This window comes from Lissotriton vulgaris, chromosome 1_1, assembly GCF_964263255.1.
Source record: "Lissotriton vulgaris chromosome 1_1, aLisVul1.2, whole genome shotgun sequence".
NCBI classification, from domain to species: Eukaryota; Metazoa; Chordata; class Amphibia; order Caudata; family Salamandridae; genus Lissotriton; species Lissotriton vulgaris.
In genome coordinates this window covers 978,039,463-978,059,059 of record NC_141685.1, presented here as the reverse complement: position 1 = coordinate 978,059,059, position 19,597 = coordinate 978,039,463, and the positions used below count along the sequence as shown (strand labels likewise).

At 44.1% G+C, this 19,597-nt stretch overlaps 1 protein-coding gene across 2 annotated transcripts in view; it reads right to left on the bottom strand.

Moving 5' to 3' along the window:
• Positions 1–19,597, bottom strand: part of STXBP2 (syntaxin binding protein 2) — a 371,603-nt gene that overhangs the window by 115,726 nt on the left and 236,280 nt on the right. For both annotated transcript variants that reach the window (XM_086960353.1, XM_086960362.1), the window contains one exon: positions 2,059–2,143. In XM_086960353.1, coding sequence (XP_086816479.1) covers positions 2,059–2,143 — 85 coding nt within the window. The remainder of the gene's footprint in view (positions 1–2,058; positions 2,144–19,597) is intronic.

The window sequence follows — 19,597 nt, the reverse complement described above, 5'->3', positions numbered from 1 at the left end:
CCCGTACTTTTTGGAAAAGACTACTGCCCTGGGACCTTGTGTGTCATTAAGGGAGTATCCTGTGCTGTGAACATGAAGCTGAGCAGATAGCTAAACGAGCCTTCCTGCCAGGGGGCATGCTTGCCTGAAAGAAATGCAAATGTGCGCTAAGAGTTAATCTGCAAATGTAAAGGGTAATCTGAAAATGTAAAGTATGCTTGGGAGCTGGTACTGGCTTTAATTGATCAAATCATTTGAAGCTTTGTGATGACAAAGATTTCTTCTTTTAGAGTGGTAGTGCAAAGAGTTAACTGAGCAGTGAAGTGTGTGTTTTAAATTGTATTTACATAGCGCTTACTACCCCTGAGGAAGTGTTGAAGAGACAGGTATGTAAAAAAAAATGCATAACGTACAGGCTGGTATTACTAAAATTTTATATTTTGGAAGTACCATTTTATTGTAAAACTTTTTGCATATTTTCCAGTAGTCTATCTTATATTGTGTGCAATGCACGTACAAAATAATGACTTACCTACTCATAGTGCTTGCTGTCTCAGGCTGTGACCTTGTAGCACTAAAAATACACAAGTCACGATTCTCCATTGCACCAACCAAGATTTAATTCTGTGGCTCGTAGGTTACACACAGACCTCTGCAGTGCATTACCTAATAGAGGTTTCATAATGTACTATTGTGCATTTCCCACTAAGTAACAATTTACACATTTATCTCCCATTTAAGCTGCCTGTTATTTTATATGTGGCTACCCGACGGTGAAAGACCTTAAAAAAAAAAGAAAAAAGTACAGAATACACTGTTCAATATTATTTCCCAAATGTAAAAATGATTTGCCGTGGAAATTGGGGGTGGTTATGGTTTTTGAGGACGAGTACCACCAGATTCGATTCTAGAAATTTGTGTCAGGAGGGGGTCCTTATCCCTAAAATAATATTGACGGGTGTGGGGGGTTCAGCATCAAAAGGTTTGAAGATCTCTGGTTTAGAGGGATCTGTATCCATGCTGAGATTTTGAGTGACCAGTTTAACATGAGTGACCGGTATACATTCAGCTTTTGAGTGACATGTACACTTTCAACATTTGAGCACCTGCACCAGTTCTACATTTTCAAATGTTTTAGATTTGAGTGACTGGTACCTTTTTTGCATTTAAGTTACTTGTAATTTTTTTTGCATTTGAGTCACCTCTATCTGTTTAGCCCTTGAGCCAACTGTACCCAATTTTGCCTTGGAGCCACTTGCCCCCCAGTTTGCATTCTAATCTAGTGCACCCCGTTTGCATTCAAATCGAGTGCATCCCGTTTGCATTCAAATCTAGTGCATCCCGTTTGCATTCACATCTAATGTAAACGGGGTGCACTAAAATCTAGTACACCCCGGTTGCATTCAAATCTAGTGCACCCAGTTTGCATTCAAATCCAGTGCACCCCATTTGCATACAAATCCAGTGCACCCAGTTCGCATTCAAATCAAGTGCACTGGATTCGCATTCAAATCAAGTGCACCCAGTTCGCATTCAAATCAAGTGCACCCAGTTCGCATTCAAATCAAGTGCACCCCGTTCGCATTCAAATCAAGTGCATTCAAGTAAAGTGCACCCAGTTCGCATTCAAGTAAAGTGCACCCAGTTCGCATTCAAGTAAAGTGCACCCAGTTCGCATTCAAGTAAAGTGCACCCAGTTTGCATTTAAATCTTCAGTTGCATTCAAATTAACTGCCACCATTTTGCATATGTGTCAACTGCATCAGTTTTGCATTCCAGTCATACCATCCAATTTGCATTTGATTTAACAGCAGCTGTTTTGCATTTGAGCTCCAATCAAGAGCACCTGTTTTGTATTCGAGTCAACCACATCGGTTCTGCATTCGAGCCAACCACACCTGTTTTTCTTTCAAATCAAGAGTTTGGCATTTGAGTCAACTACACCAGTTTTACATTCAGATCAACCCCAACCATTTTGCATTCCAGTCAAGTAAACCAGTTGGACATTAGAGTCCCTTGCCCTGTGAGGTTGGGGAAACGGGGATGTTAGTGACTGGGTCTGACATTGATACTACTCACCTCTCCCATTGTGGGGTTGTCTGCTTTGAAAGCATTCAGGCGCTCCAGGACCATATGAGCCAGGACAGAGTTATCTTCATTACCCCTGTAGCGCATTAACCAAAACGTTAGGTACCACTACATGTAAATATTAGAATAAGTAATACGGAGATGATGCCGCTGCATCCACACAAAGGTGTACATTCACATACGCTTTATGAGTATATAAAGAGCAATAAACATACAAAATAATTATTCATATGTATGCAAACATATACTGTGAATAAAACAAAAACAAAAATTCAAAATATTAGCATACAAAGTATACTTTTTACTAAAATACAAGCCTGAAAATGCACGCACACATAAATTAGTCATATACTGTAACAGATTTAGAAGAAAATGGCAAGTAGGCATCAACACAGATTTGTTATTTGCCCATTTCCATCCCTATTGTGTGTACGTTAGAAAGTCAGTCTCCTTTACAAGTGCCAAAACACGAGCTCCTAATCTTTGCCCAATGCATAAATAAGTACACAGAAGACATTGTTCAAAATTATCCCCGGTCCATTGTCTCAGTTGTTGACTGACTGCCTAGTCCTCTCTTTATCCTTAAGGAACTGCATACCCTTTATGGTTAGACACAATGAATTGAACCCTAAGTGCATAGACAGACATACACTGAAAAACCTTAACAAGTATGTAACCGGTTTTCGATAAATGTTATGGCTTTCCAAAATTTAAAGATGTCGCTGGTAAAATATGTAAGACAAGACAGATGAGCATAGTGCAATTTTGGCCAAACTGGGCTGTAATGATCAAACCAGATGTTGGTTGGCTGACTGCAAATAACCGAGATGCTGTTTGCACTGCCAGATTGATGTACATTTTGGGAAAGTAAGGAAGATGATGTTAATATAAATGATCCGGATATAAGACTTTCAGCTTAGCAGGAAATGGTGGACAGTGAATATAAAAATAAAACCCTTGTGGGTAGGAAAAATGAAAAATATATTCTAAGGGAAACTGGCATACAGGAAAAAAGAAACAATACCCCGATGGGCAGCATTGGCAGACAATAATGATCCTCTTGGCTCACAACTGCAGCAGTGATTATGATAACTAGACCCTTGAAGGGCCACAAACGCAGATAATGAAAAAATCCCAAATGACTGTTTGCAGATAGTCTAATCACTGGCAATCACTCTGGGTAGCGTTCAATACCATCTTTTTTTGTCAACTATGCCACAGCAGATTAGAGCCTGCAATATGCAAAACGACTTTGGTCCTGCTCCAATAGCAAAATCCAGCCTCAACTGCCAAGCGAAGTCCTCTCTGAACCTCAGGCAACACTAGACAGGTTTCAGCCTAGTTAGGCCTCTTCGGTCGGGTGCAGTTTTATTTATTTATTAAGTTTTGTATAGCCCGAACAAGACCCAAGCGGGTATCAGAGTGCTTCACAATCAGGGTAGGTAAAATACAGTAGCAAGGGAAAAACAGAAGAAGAAAAAATAACATTCCTTACATTTATGTGCAGAGCATGCTAAAACTAGGATTTCCAGATGTAAAATTATGCAGTAGTACATCAGAGCATCAAAATACAGGGCAGGTTAGTAAACAGTAGAGCTAAAGCTTTTTAGGGCAGAAACTTGTAAAATTTGGATTTTCTCACTTCCTTTTTAAAAGAATCGGCTGAAGAGATTCAACAGACTTACAGAGGAAGAGAGTTTCAGATCTTCGGGGCAATGCCAGAGTAAGCTCTGTAACTCGTTCTCTTTTTGTGGAAGATCTGTGGTTTCAGAAGCAGTGAACTTGCACTTCTTGACTGTCTGCAAACCCCTGATAATTCTAGCATTTGAGCCAGATAAATGGGGGTCTTGAAATGTAGGGCCCTGTGAGTCATACAGGCAATCTTTAGCTGTATTCTTGCTTTATATCGCTGCCAGTTAAGGGTTTTTAGGGATGGAGATATGTGATCATTTTGTTTTGTACCAGTAATCAATCTTGCTGCAGCATTAAAGGAAGCCCTTAGTGGGGCAAAATTATGTTTGGGAAGACCACACATCGTGGAGCTACCGATATCAAGCCTAGGCAGAACAAGAGCTTGACTGCCAACTTAAAGTCTTCATGTGGAAGGAATGGTTTAAGATTCCTTAGTGTTTTCATCAGATGTTTAGCTCCCTTGGTTGCATTGCTGATAGGATTCTGCATGCTCAGGTACCTGTCTAGTGTAACTCCAAGGGATTTTGCTGAATCGATAATGTGGGGAGAGCAGTTGAAGGCTGTAAGATGTTTCATCCAGAGGTTGATCTTGGGAGTGTGATGGGGGGAGCAATGGGCAGTAATTCCGTTTTGGAGGTGTGGAGCATGAGGTAGTTCTCTGTGAGCCAGTTTTTTATTTTATTTTATTTTTTTAAATGTTTTTTATTTTAGATTAGCAATACAGTCAGGGCAACCATACATATTATTGTGTCAGAATGCAGTGTGAGTTAACGGGTACATCATAACCTTATCCAGTCTGAAGGTATACAAAAGCAGCAATTGCAGTGACACAATAACAGTACATCAGTTCTATAAATTCAATCTCTATTATTCTGAATCAGCCTCCTCTTCTTCAACGCCAGGCGGTTCACAAATATAACCTCGAAAACTTGTTCCAGGCCCCCCAAATCTTGCCCCATTTACTGGGGCATCCACGGTGATTAAAGACCGCTTTGTCTGCCAACATCGCCTCATCCATATCCCTGCACCATTTCCTAAGTGTAGGCAATACTGCGGATCCCCATAACATGGCGATGTTACGTTTCGCCACCATCAGGCCCAACATTACCCAGTCCTGTTGCCGGGGGTTTAGGTCATTTGGTTCCCATATGTTCAGTAAACAGCGACGGGGCTCCAGCAACAAGGAAACATCAATAGTTTGAGAAATTGTACGCATTACTGCTGTCGAATACATATCCATGTGTCTGCAGTCCCAAATAGTGTGAAAAAAGTCCCCTCCTCCCCACAGTGTCTTAAACAGTATTTATGTGAAGCTCTCCCTATCTTGTGTAGTGTCGTTCTAGTGTAATACGTACAATGTAATATTTTAGGTTGAACCAGTTTGAACCTGGAAGATATTGCTGTTTCTCGGGGGGGGGGGGGGGGGGGGGGGAGGACAGGGCCTCCTGCCACTCAGTCTTCAAAGGGGCCCACATCTCTGGTCCAGTTCTGTCTCAGTGTGGATGTTGTGTCTGGGAGATTGTTAATCAATTTCCGGTAGGTCAATAAAGTGGCCCAATCCAGTATATGCTCCGTCAAAAGTCTGTCTTCGAGAGGGGAGGATTCCTGCAAGACGGTACCTGTCGGTATAACCGAATGGAGCGCATGTTTAATTTGCAAGTACCTGTACTTCTCCGTTTGGGCCATCTTGTACTGTGTTTGCAGGTGGGCGAAATCCACCACCTTTCCCTTCTCCCAGAGATCACCCACCACCGAGATGCCTATGGTGTCCCAAGCCTGGAATCCTTTACCATTACGAAGAAGGCCTAACCTGTAGGAGTCCCACAGTGGTGTCATTTGCGTGATAGTCCCAGAACATTTAAGACGCCTACCCGCTTTGTACCAAAGCTGTACAGAGTGTTGCGTTGGGCCAATCAGATCCTGCGGCGCGCGACGGCTATAGAGATTTCCTAAGAGCCCCATATACTCCAAACCTCACCGAAGTATGCCGACTCAGACGGAGCCAAAAATTAATCTGCTTGAGGTGGGCTGCCCAATAATACAGCTCCATATTTGGAAGCGCTATCCCTCCATCATACCAGCCTCTCGTTAATTTATCCTGTGCGATACGTGGTGGCTTCCCACACCACAGCAGATTGGAAACCGCTGCAGCTATGGCTTTGAAATACGATTCAGGGACCAGCGACGGGGTGTTTTCCAGCACATATAAAAAGCGCGGGAGTGCCATCATTTTGTATAGAGCCGCCTTGCCCAAGAGTGTAAGAGGGAGAGTCTGCCACACCCTAACGTCCCGCCTAAACCGCTCCACAAGGGGACGGAGATTCAAGTCATAAAAGTCAGTTGGGTCTGGCGTAATGTATATACCCAGGTATTTGAACGCTTTCGCAGTAGTTCTTAAGGGGCAGCTTTCAGGCAGAGCGGGCGGGGGGCCAGCGACAACATAGAGGATGGATTTGGACCAATTAATACTATAACCCGACACCCTGCCGAACTTCTCGCATACGTTTAATAATTCAAGAATCGACTTTTTGGGGGAGGTGAGGTACAAAAGGATATCATCCGCATATAAGGATATGGGATCCTCCCACACATCGGTCCAATAGAGTCCTTTGATAGAGGGTTCCCATCTGATCCAGATCGCAAGTGGTTCCAGGATCAGCGTAAAAAGCAACGGGGACAGAGGGCATCCCTGCCTCGTGCCTCGTCCAAGAGGGAAGTCTCTTGAGATGTGTCCATTTGCGGCAACATGCGCCAGTGGTTTATTGTATAACAAGCGAATCCAGGCACAGAACTTCGGACCAAAACCCATGTGACGGAGCACAGCTAGCAGGTAGGGCCACTCCACCGTATCAAATGCCATAGTAGCGTCTAAGGAAATGATGACGGAAGGTTTCTGAATATACGTTTTGCGCGTTAGGACCGCATACAGCCGACGCAAATTGAGAGCTGTGCTGCGATGTGGCATGAATCCAGACTGGTCCGGATTCACTAAGGAGGAAAGGTGTGAAGTCAGCCGCAATGCTAGTAGTTTAGCTAGGATCTTAGGTTCTGCATTTATTAGAGAAATTGGACGGTAGGACGCGTAATCTGTTTTTGGCCTACCGGGCTTGTGAATTGCGACAATTGTGGCGAGCCGCTGATCTCTCGCCAGCTCCCCTGTCTGGAGACTATCACGGAACATGTTCAGTAAAAAGGGAGCCGTTGACTGCACAGTCCTTTTGTACAGTTCCACTGGGAGTCCGTTGGGCCCCAGCGCTTTGCCTGACGCCAGCGAGAAGGCAGCCGCCTGAATTTCATCAGTGGTAATGTCCGCCTCCAACTGGAGCGCCGCCTCAGGGGAAAGTTTCAGGATCGCCATATCCTTAATGTAGTCATATGCCTTCGCAATCGTGTACGATGCCCGGGGAGAGTATATTGTTTCGTAGTGGTCGGCCAGGATGTTTACTATCCCATTAGGATCAGAGACCATGGAGCCCCCGGGTGACGCCAGCTGTGCAATGACCCTGTTCGCCCTTTCTTTCCCGTCTAGCCAGGCTAGCATCTTCCCTGCTTTATCCCCCATCTCGTATATCCTATGCCTAGTCATGGTAAGTTTGTCCTTCACCATTTCCCTTTGGTAAGCCACAAATGCAGCTTGTTTCAGGCGAACCTCACTGGCGGTCCCCGCTGATGGGTGTGCCGCCTGTGAGGCCATTGCAATGGCCAGCTTCGCCTCTAGGTTATCTAATTCTGCCCGTTGTCCCCGCTTGTGGCCCGAGATTAAAGCTATCACTTGCCCGAGAAGCACTACTTTATAGGCCTCCCAGAGCATACTGGGTGAGTCTACCGAGCCAATATTTTCTTGGAAAAATTGTTTGGTGGTGTTTGTGAGGGTTTTCATGAGGGGCGCCACCTGGAGGAAACCGGCATATACCGGGAACATACGCCTCCTGTTAGTCTGGTGATGTGTGTATTTTAACTGTAATTGCGAGTGGTCCGATATGCCCCTGGGACGAATAGTGACTTCTTCTATTCCCTGCAGGTCGTCTGCGGTCATCAGGAAATAATCAATGCGTGTGAGACAGTTATGGACTCCAGAGTAAAAAGTGTATTGTTTCTCATTGGGGTGCTTGTATCTCCAACTATCCGTGAGTCCCAGGGCGTCTAGCAGACCCAGAAGGCGTCGCCTGCCCTGTATCTCTGGTCTGGTCGGGAATCTGTCTACTGTGCCATCAAGTATATCATTAAAATCGCCCCCTATCAGTAGTGTTGCATCAGGCTGTGCCAGTAGAAATTTCATGAAAGCGGAGTGGGCTTGCGCATGGAGGGCAGGCGGAATATAAACAGATAAAATTAAACAGCTGCCCCTCCCACTGACATGCTAGCGTTGCAAAGCGGCCTTGGTCGTCAACTCGCTTCTGCTGTATCACTAGAGGAAAGTTTTTCCTAATAAGTATCCCGGTGCCCCTGGAACCTGAGGAGAACTCCACATGCGCCATCATCTTATATCCCCACCTATCCATAGCCTTGACAGCAGAGCCCACCAAATGCGTTTCTTGCAACAAAACCACCGCAGGGCCTCAACGTTTCAAGTATTGCAGCACTAAACCTCTTTTCACTTTGTCTCCCAACCCACGGACATCCCAGGTAAGTACTGTTAAGGCTGTTTGGGGCGCCTGTAACGCCTGTAATGCATTCTCAGCTATTAGAGACCTGAAAGAGTGTCAAGTATCTGACGTTCCATTCATCCCGTAAAACTCCATAAATGAAACAGTGCGTTGCCCCAATGAAATTACGATCATGCAAGTCAAAAAGGATAGCTAAACACATAAAAAATGCAACAAAAATTAACAAACTAAATGCTTCCCAACCCTGGTTCCCACCCACCCTCCCTGCCTCCCTGCTTAGCGAACCTTCAACTGCCCGCCTCCCCAACTTAGCAGAGTGCTTCTTCCCTCCCCTGGTTACAATACTTGCATGTCGGGGGTAACGAGTCCGACGAGGCACCAGCCCTTTGAAGTCTCTCAGGCCCACCCCAGTCCAAAACCCAGGTCGGCTCAGTCACAGTTATCCGTGTAGCCGCTCAATGCGCCAGAAAGCATTCTCGCCATAGCGGGGCCTATTCCTCCTCTAGGAGTAGTTTGTGATGCGGTTCCTGGCCACCGGAATCCAGATTGTTTGGAGTGTCCTCCCCTTCTCGGTGGCGTTGAGATCTCGGTCTGCGGTCCCCTCAGTTCCCAGGGCGACATCCCTCCAGCCAGTCGTGCGCCGTTTCCGGTGATTCAAAGAACAAGGTCCGCCCGTCAGCCACCACTCTGAGTTTTGCTGGGAAGATCATAGAGTATGGCAATTCCTGCGCCCGGAGTAGTTTCTTAACTTCCAAGAAGCTTTGTCGACGTCTGGATACCGCTGCAGTGTATTCAGGAAAGACAGATACAGAGGAATTGAGGATCCGGATAGGGGGAGAAATCCTCGCTGTCTGCAGAATTGCGTCCCTATCTCTGAAGTTAAACAACCTAGCGAGCACTGGTCTCGGGGGTGCTCCCGGCTAGGGCTTGCCGCCAGGCACCCTATGGGCGAGTTCGACTGAGAAGAAATGCGAAAGTCCCTTGGGCTGTAACTTAGTTTTTATTAATTTTTCCTCATACAAATCCATTGCTTGGTCGCCTTCGGTCTCCGGAATACCTATAATTCGTACGTTGTTTCGTCTAGTGCGCCCTTCTTGGTTGTCAAGTTTGTCCACTAACATCTTGTTCTCCTGTTCCAGACGGGCCACTGACGTCTGCAATTCTGAGGTGTCTTGAACCAGAGATTTCGCGACTATCTCTACTTCCTTCACCCTGTCTGCCATTTTGTGCAAGTCCGCCCGCAGCAGGGAAACGTCCGTGGCGATCGTTCCAACCGTTGCCTGGACATTCGCTAGAGCTTTCATAACGTCCTCCAGTGTAACCTTTTTTGCTCCGTCTCCCTCCAGCGCTTTATTGTGGGGTGGTGTCGGGGGTAGGCCCTTGTCATATGCGAACTTGTCCAGCTTAGCCTGTACCGCCTTATTCCCTGGCCCCCTGCCCGTCATATTCATGTGGTTGTGAAAGCCCACGACAATGGCAAATGGTAACTGTGCCACCGGCTGCAGGAGTGGCGATCCCACCGGAGTAGTCAGACGCCGGCAATATCTCAGGATCTGCCTCAGGTGCGATCAGGTGCTCGTTGGTTTGGGAGCACTGATGCGGGGGGGGGAAGAGGGCGCAGAAGCATACACCCCCTCTGCGTCAGACCGCTCGTAAAGGCACTGAAAGAGCGAGATAGCTGGTTCTTCCCACCTGTGGTTTGCTCGCTCTCTGTAATCGTGATGGAGGCACTGTATTCCCAGCAGGGCACAGCACGCAATGAGAGGTCGCCCCACCACACCTGCGCCACCGCCAGGCCCAATGGCCGCCGCTCCTAAGCCAGCCGCATCCAAGTGGGGACTTCGCAATGTCCCCTTAAGCACCAGGATCAGGGCGCACCCGCAGGGAGGTTATGGCACAGTTCGGGGCGGACAGGATGCGTGGGCCCCGGCACTGCCAGAAAATGCCAGTCCTAAACCAGCAGGGGGGGCAAGATCGTCGCCGCGGTGTAGTTGCTGCTGCCACTTGTGCTCGTCCGCTTCCCCCGCAGCCGGAGGCTATGGCTCAGGGCCGAGAATGAGGCAGACAGTCGGCCGCCGCAGCGATAATGGCGAGCGTCCCTCATACAGCGGGGGTCCAGGCGGGAGGAACACCAACAGAACTGCCTACGGCAGCGAGGCCATTAATGCCCCATCCCCCGCCGGCGTCAGCTCCAGGCTCCGAGTCCCCACACCTCCGATCTCGGCAGCGCTGAAAATGTAGTCCCTGACCCACTCCTCGCTGATGGGCCGCGCACACTTGAGCAGGGATTTCTCTGGAAAGCTGCTTTGGATTTTCACTGGAGTTTGTCCGGTCTATGTCGCCTGGGTTCCGACGTCGGGCACAGCCCGCAGAGCACCGAGATGCACGGATTAGTTGCCGAATTTGTGAAGAGGGCTTGAACGTCCCCAGAGCTCAGTAACTAAGTGGCCATTTTGCTCGGCCGGTAGCCACGCCCCCCCTGTGAGCCAGTTTTGAGTGTTTGTCAGAGTAGAGTTGAGAGAAATTAAGTCTTCTGGGGAGGTGATTATCAGATACAGTTGGGTGTAATTCGATACATGTGAAAAAGAAGAGTATGGGTGAAAGGGCAGACCCTTGAGGAACCCTCATTGCAACGTAGAGGCCTGAGATAATGACTGGTTCACCTGGACTCGTTGGGATCTGCTGTGGAGGAAAGGTGTAAACCACTGCAATACCGGTCCTGAAAGGCCCATCCTGTGTTCTAGAGTGGAAAGGAGTTTGACGTGATCAACAGTGTCAAAGGCCGATGACAGGTCAAGGAGAATCAGGAGACATTATTTTGGTCTAGCATTTTTAAAATGTCATCCATAATGTGTATGAGTGTCTATTCCGTGCTGTGACCTGAAAGCCTGATTGTTGCTGATCCAAAAGTTGGGATTTCTCAATGTGTAAGTAGAGTTGTGATTGCACGCACTTTTCTAGAAGTTTCGCCAGAGTGGGGATGTTGGGGATAGCGTGGAAGTTATTAAGATCAACCCTGTCTGCATTAGGTTTTTTAGAATGGGGGTAACCTGTGCTTCTTTTAGGCAGTCTGGGATTGTGCCGTGCAATAGAGAAGTGTTAACAATCTTTGACCATAAGGTGAGGATGGCAGCTTTTAATTCCTGGAAGATGAGGGTGGTAGAGGGTCAGTGAAGTGGTTAGATTGGTTGATCGCAAGAAGAGTGTTGTAGATGTCGCTTTCGCTGAGGGGAGTGAAGGTATGCCATAAGGCATTGCTCTTGGGGCTAGGGCGAACAAGCCAATCCTTGAGGGCACGAGGAGCAACATACCCAGAAATTGGAAGAAGGGTGTGTGAATGTTATTATTGAAAGACTGCAAACTGAGCTGTGAAGTTGGTGGAGGATGGAGCTGGAGGTCCTTCCTATTAATCTTGAATAAAGAACTTATCTCTTCAACTTGTCTAAACTGCATCTTTACATTGGCGACGAGGGAAACAACATTTTCTGCCAAGGGCAGATACTGGTGCCTCCAACCATGGACTATTCATATTTGATTAAGTACTGTCCTCCACATCGTGAGTAAACAGATTCAATTCGGTTGATTTATTTAAATTTAGTTTGGAAACAGTGGATTATTTGTATAATTGAGAATACCATTTTCTACTTCGTGGGAGAAGTGATTAAATTCGATTAATTTATTATATATTGGAAAAGACTTGGAAGCGGTTCAACTCTAAGCTGAGAAAGAATTATATTTGAAGTTGTAATCGTATGAAATGAGTTGAAAAGCAGTCAATTTGAAAGTTATGACAGCGTGAATATTCTTTCTAAGACCAATAGTGGAATCAACCAGTACTTACATCAAGGATACAAAGAGTTTATTGATGATGCTGAGTTCAATAACTTTACCAGAAGGACAGTGCTTCCTAGCCACATTGGACATAGAAAGCCTTTATACTTGCATTCCGCAAGATGCGACCATAGAGGTAATCGCCCACACACTTGGTAACAGCTCCTGGGATTACAGTACATCTAAATCCTTTGTGGTGGAATGTGCCTCTTTGGCTCTAAAAAGGAACTTTTTCCAATATGAAGACCGGCTTTATTTACAAGCTACCGGAACTTCAATGGGGAGCACATTCGCTCCCAGCGTAGCGGGGTTGTAGGTCTACAATTTTGAAAAAACACACATTTTGCCCCGAGAACCCTTTTCAAGAAAACATCGTCCTATGGCAAAGGTACATAGACGATGTACTGTTAATTTGGAGAGGAGATGAGGCACGGCTGTGCTCATTTTTCAGATGGGTCAATGAGCTGGATATGAATTTAAAATTCACTCATGAACACAGTGATTCGATTGTAGTTTTCCTTGATGTGACTATCCAAAGGGTGGGTAATGAACTAAGAACTAAAACACACCACAAGCCTACTAGCAAGAACAACTTGTTACACTATACTAGCTTCCACCCACGCCCACTCAGGGAGAATTTGCCTTTTGGGCAGTTTCTTCGAATTCGGAGAAACTGCTCAGACATACAAGACTACAAAACACAGGCCAAGGAGCTAACAGGAAAAATGCAAATGAGGGGTTACCCCACGCAGCTCCTGACAACTAGCAACAAAAGGGCTCGAAATCAAAATCGTGACGCCCTTTTGGAGGATAAAACCCGGACAGAGAATAAGGATGTACCACTCACCTGCGTGACAACATATAATACAGCCTCAAAACTGGTAGCACGCAGTATTTCAAAACACTGGAGAATACTGACATCTAACTCTTGTAACTGGGAGAAACCTTTGTTCTCCTACAAAAGGGCTAGAAGCTTAAAGGACTCTCTAGTGCTCACTCGGCCTAAGAAAAGACAGGAGCCCACTCAAAGTGTTCTGAATATGTGGGGTTTACCACCAGTGACCGGCCATTACCCCTGTGGTAATTGCAGTGTCTGCCCACTTACAAGCCCTTCAAAGACTCTAAGTCTAGAACCCAACAAAGTGTGGGAACAAAGAACCCACACAAACTGTAACACCACCAATGTGGTTTATTTAATAACTTGCCCATGTGACCTCAAATATGTGGGAATGACGAAGAGGATGGTGAAACTGCGTATGTGTGAACATAGAAGCAGCATACGGTGTGGGAAAAACAACACCAAAATGACATCACACTTTCTAGAGCACAACCATTCGCAGGACAGTTTCCATTGGACCATTATAGAACATCTGGCAGGGGCCAATGAACAAAGGCTGTTCGAACAGGAGCAACGGTGGATACACCGACTATCTACCCACCGCGTGGGATTGAATGATGAAATTCCATGGGGCAATATTTTACGGTGATGTATTCACAGTGTTCACTTTGTAACATTGGAAACAATCTTACGTCATACATGAGAGGTACTCATTTGTCTTTCACCTCAAGAGAAATACCCAGGGTCACTAGTTACACCTAAAACATGGATCCATGCGTATGTGTCGCCTTTAATGAAATATTCAGCGTTATGACGCTTAGGAGCTTCGTGCCGACTGCACATGCTGCATAATTGTTGAATCCCAGTCTAATGTACAAATTAACCCTCGCATACAAACACTAACTGCCCAAAGGATAGAGGTTTAATTTTAATCAGGCGAAAATGGGTTGCGAAACTTAGGGGCTTCGTGCCCACTGCACATGCTATGTGATTGTTGCATCTATAGTGTACATACTAACCCTGGCATTCCAATCACCATCTGCCCCAGGGTTAGCGGTCTAGTTTTCAATCAGGCGGAAATGGGTTACCAGGTACGATCTATACCATTTCCGCGTAACAAATATCAGGCTAATGGCGGATTACATAAATTCTGAGCTAAATTATGCAAAGTTTCTCAAAAAATAAACATACCACCGAATCGAATAGTGAAGGTCTATAAATACATGTTGGTAAACATCATCACGGCAACCAATACTGATCACGTGGGTTGTTTACGTTCCGCTACGCGTGACGTCACACGCGCGCGATACGGAAATAAACAGAAGAGAAACGCGGGCACATCGCGTTCCGGGCCATTGGGAGCAACCGAGTAGGTTGAGAGGCGGCGTGTCTCGCGGTCTGCAGTGAGTAACCTTTACAATTGAATGGGTCACTCCAGGAAGCGACAACGTTCTTTTTTTATATATATTTTTTTATATAATTTCACATGTTTGGCTTTCTGCATAAAGAATGAAATCCATGCCAAACTAAATAGGTCTCTTTTGGGTTATACAGATATTGACAGCGAGTGAAGATCTGCCGATCCTTTTGAGCCCATGTAGCGGTTCATAAAAACTAGCACTGTAAGTTTGCCACAACTCCTATTTTAATGCTTAAATCTCCCATTTAATGCTGAAATCTCCTTTGTACTAGAAAGTAACTACTGTTGGTCTGCTTTTTAAAAAACTCCCTTGTCTGATTTCTAAATTTACTGTTGGTATGAAGCACTTACTAAAAAGTTTTTTAAGAAAAACTTATGTTTGACATAAAGGAATATTTTTCTTATCAATAAATGTAGGGAATATAGACTTGAACCTACTGGTGGTGGGTAATAAGGCATACACCACCAACATAAATTCCCAGGTGACTAACTGAGGGAAGAATTAATGTTCAACATCTAAATTAGAGTGAATAAGTTCATACATGTTGAGTAATGGTCACACAAGTTTTGAAGGAGAGATATATATAATAAGACTTGATATGTCATTTTATTCACAGATACAACGCCTGATGAATAACAGGAGTTGGATGGGTAAACCGTGAGTTATCCTGAGGATAGTACAAATTGATATTTTTCCTCACTTTTCATTTCCTAACGGTGTGGGCAGGCCTTAGCGTGCTTGGACCCCCGTAGGATTGCTGAGCTGACTTTAGCTTTTACAGCAGAAACATGTTGACCAGTCACCTATTGGTATCCCTGGACAAAAATTAAAACATCCAGTGATTACACCAATTTTAATGTGAACAACTGGCCCCGAATAAAGTCTGTTGAGGCACAGTTGTGATCTTTTAACCACACACTTTTTGCACTGATCACCACTTTCACACATACCTGCTCGCTGCACTCGCAGGCGTGGTAGCACACAGGAGGGGATAGTCAGCCCCCCTGTGAACAAACCCAATGATGAAGCATGTCACCTCTAGGGTGAGTGAGGGTTCTTTTAGAAAATAATTAATTTTCCCCTATTCCTTCTTATATTAATTAATTGACCATTCACTTTTAGGACAGTTTATTCACCTTGCTTGCACTGAAGAATAGGGTTCTTCATGGTTGTTTTGTTCAGGGCGCTCTTTTGTTGATAACAGTCATTTAAATAAGGGGTAGGAGAGTAGCCGTCTTTCCCTTCCTCTCTTGTTGTATATACACACAGCGTGAATATTTAGACATTGTCCGATGGCACTATAGAATTCACCTATACATGTCGGCACTGTGGTGAATTTGAACTGGTGGTGTACCGAGCTGAGCAAGTAATGGAGTTAACAACAAGTGAGGCTGTTACTTCAGTTCAAACGTAATGTTTCGATTTGACAAGGATGCGTGTGAAGTGAACAAGTCAATTAAGTTGTTGGCATTTTACATGTACCTGTGTGTTTTTCTTTTCACGAAGTTGAAATACACTGCAATTATCTGCTTGGTCACCTAAACATCGTAACTATCATCGTATACAGTTAAATGAATTAAAACCATTTAACTTTGCTATCGGCAAACTGTTATATTGAAAATTAACATCGAACATCACTGTAGTTTGGACAACGTGTTCCTCCTGGTATTCCTTTTCAACATTCCGGATCCTCAGTCAGCAAATCTATTGTGCGTCATCGTGTCGCATTATGCTCTACTTTCCTTGGAATTCCTGAGTGAGCAACGCAACGTGGTGTTCATTTTACTGGATTGGGAAGGTTTTCAATCTATAACATCTTATACGCGAGGAACTTAACTTTGACTGCAATCTAACGAGCATCTTCGTTGCTATTAAGACAAGTGGACAAGAACTTTGAACACGAAGAGCTTAACAGTGCCTACGATCTGAGGCTGCATTTGCTGCAAAGGTTTTTATTTTAACTTGTTATGTTAGTTTATTTTTTGTAACTAACATTTATTTTACAGGTGGACTCATACCAGATTGGAAAGTTTATTTATTGAATGCTAGTACATGTTCTTTTACACTGTGTGCATAATTAGAATTGAATTATTAGAAGTTGTGGAATTAGGGCAAAATCTTAATAATGTTCTTTTAGTCACTTTCAATGGCTGATCAGGGTTTATCTGCACCGTCTTCTTTCCTTCCAACTCCTGGTGAACCAGCCATTCCTTGGAAGGAGTGGAAGAAGTTCTTTTTAACATATTCTTGCCACTTATGCAGATAAATATGGCCCAGTGCGTGAACAAGCTATTTTATTACACAACTTAAGTGTAGAGGGACAACGGTTATACGAAAACCTTCCGATTGGGATAGGTGATGGTCAGCCTACAAACGTGTATGATAAGAGTATGCAGATGCTAGATTCAAGGTTCATTATAAGTGAATGAGGTTCTTGAGAGGCACACATTTTTCTGTAGAGCACAGAAGATGGATGAAGACATTGCGTCATACGTTGCTGCTTTAAGAGGTTTATCTCTAACCTGTCAGTTTGAAAAGTTGGCAGTTTCCCTCATACGTGATCAGATAGTAAGGTGGACGAATAATAAGAGAGTACATGAGAAGTTACTTATAAAAGATTCCACTTTAGAGGAAGCTATACAAATAGCTAAAGGATTAGAACACACTGATATTTGGATTAAAGAAATGGATAAGTGTACAAATTCAATTATTACTAAAGACTCTAGATCTAAAACTACATTGTCTAAAGATCCAGAAATACATGCTAGTATTGATGAAACGAAAGTAGTTAAACCAGTTACCAAGCTGCAATCCAAACCTTTTGTTAAGAGTTCTGACAAGCGTGGTGAGTTTTCCCAAACTAACCAGCCTTTTGCGAGTTTTGGGACACGTCCTATCAAATGCTATTGTTGTGGTGCGCCAGGTCATATTGCTTCCAGCATTAAATGTATGGGGAGGAATGCGATCTGTAGAACGTGTGGTAAATAGGGTCATCTTGCTAAAGTTTGCAGAATAAAAATACCTTTTGCGCATGAAATCGATGCTTCCTGTAAGGATATCCATGAGTTTATTTTGTGTGTAGATGATACTGTTGCTTCCCAAGAAGTTTCTTGCAATGTCATGTCAAATGATGACATAGGTATTTGCAACATTGTTGTAGAAAGCACTGATAAATTAGAAAATCTGCATTATGTCATTAATCTAGAGTCCAAAGGGGTAAGAATGTTGATGGACTCAGGTCGTTTGTATACATTGTTATCTAGAGAAATGTATTTCAAAACTTGGGGGGCGTTGGGCAATGAAGAAGATTGGGAGGCTCCTGACATTAAGGCTGTAGTAGGATATGGTGGAAAGACAATTGACATATTGGGTTTAATATGGATGGTGATGGAGTTTGAAAACAAGAAAGTTTACGGTTGTGTGTATTTAACCAAACAGGGATCGAACTTATTAGGATGGCGACATCAGAAAGATCTGGGTATAACATTGAATCCAAATGCTAGTGAACCAGTGAAGTCCATAATTGTGCACAATATTGATAATTATGATTCAATGAAAATGGATAAATAGTCGGAGTTTTTTTGTGATGTTAGGAAAGCTCAGGAATTTTTCTCATAAAATTATACATAAAAAAAGAGTGCAATGCCTGTTGTGCATAAAGAGTGGTCTGTACCCCATCTAATGAGAGGTCCTTTACAAGAGGAACTTGATAAATTGTTGAGATTGGGCATAATTGAACATAGTGAGGCTTCTGAGTGGTTGGCACCCATTGTCGTTGCACCAAAGGATGGTGGGAAGAAGATTTGTTTGTTCATTGACTTGCGAGATTTGAATAGGAATACATGGGTTGATCGTCAATCTCTACCTAACATCTCAGAGATGTTGACTGCAATGGGTGGTGGTAGTGTATTTAGCGTAATAGATATGTCTTCAGCCTACCATCAGATTGATCTCAATGAGGAATCAAGACATTTAACTTCGTTTGTGACACCGCTGGGGGCATTCCGTTACTGTAGAATGCCGTTTGAACAGCATCTGCCTCAGCGGTGTTTCAAAGAGTTATGCAAAAAGTTCTCCAAGGAATAAAGGATATTCTTTGTTATCAGGACAATGTGCTGATTGTAGGGAGAGACCATGATCATCATGACAAAAGGGATGGAGGATGTTTTATGTCGAACGCGGGGACATGGATTGACTATTAAGAGAGAGAAATGTCAATTTAAAACAGATATTGTGAATTATCTAGGGCATGAAATCTCTAGAGAGGGAATCAGACCTAAGAAAAGCATTGTATATGCGATCAGGGATGCTCCTATTCCTAAAAATAAAGATCAGCTTAAAAGTTTCTTGGGATTGGCGGAGTATTGCTCCAAATTTGTGAGAGGGTTTACTGACATTGTGGAACCCTTGCGAGTATTAATGAAAACCGGTGTAAGTTTTGTATGGTGTGATATCTGTGAGAAGGCGTTTGAAAAAGTTAAGGAAGGCATTTTGTCTGCACCTAGTCTTGGACATTTTGGGGTTAGGGCTAAGACTTTCATTACGACAGACGCTAGTGTTGTCGGAATTGGGGCTGTTTGGGCACAGGTGAATGGTGAAGATGGAAGAGTCATTGGATTTGCATCTATCACAGATTATGAAGCCATAGTATGTTGCTGAGGATTAAGCATTTTAAGTATTTTGTTTGGGGTTTACCTTTTAAACTTCGTACTGATCACAACCCACTTGTGCATTTATTTAAGGGAGGCAAAGGACTGGAAGGAAGAGTAACTCCGAGGATCTTAAGGTGGATTTTATCTGTGCTTGAGTATAACTTTGAAGTTGAGTATATGTAGGGACTTAAAAATATATTGGCAGATTGCTTGTCCAGAATGCATATTGTGGTGAGTGAGGAAGAATCTGAAGTGGAGGTTGATGTAATAAGGTACAATGAGGAACAAGCTTTTCTCAAGGAGGAGTGGGACGCTGCGATGTTAGGTGATGTTGTGTTGCAGAAGGTCATGAAAGGTATATCTGATGGTTGGGGTGGAGATTTAATTTATGACTTGCGTTTTAACGGATATAATAATGTTGAGACAGAATTGAGTGTAAGAGAAGGAAAGTTGTGGAGGAGAGATAAATTAGTGCCACCAGAGGCACTT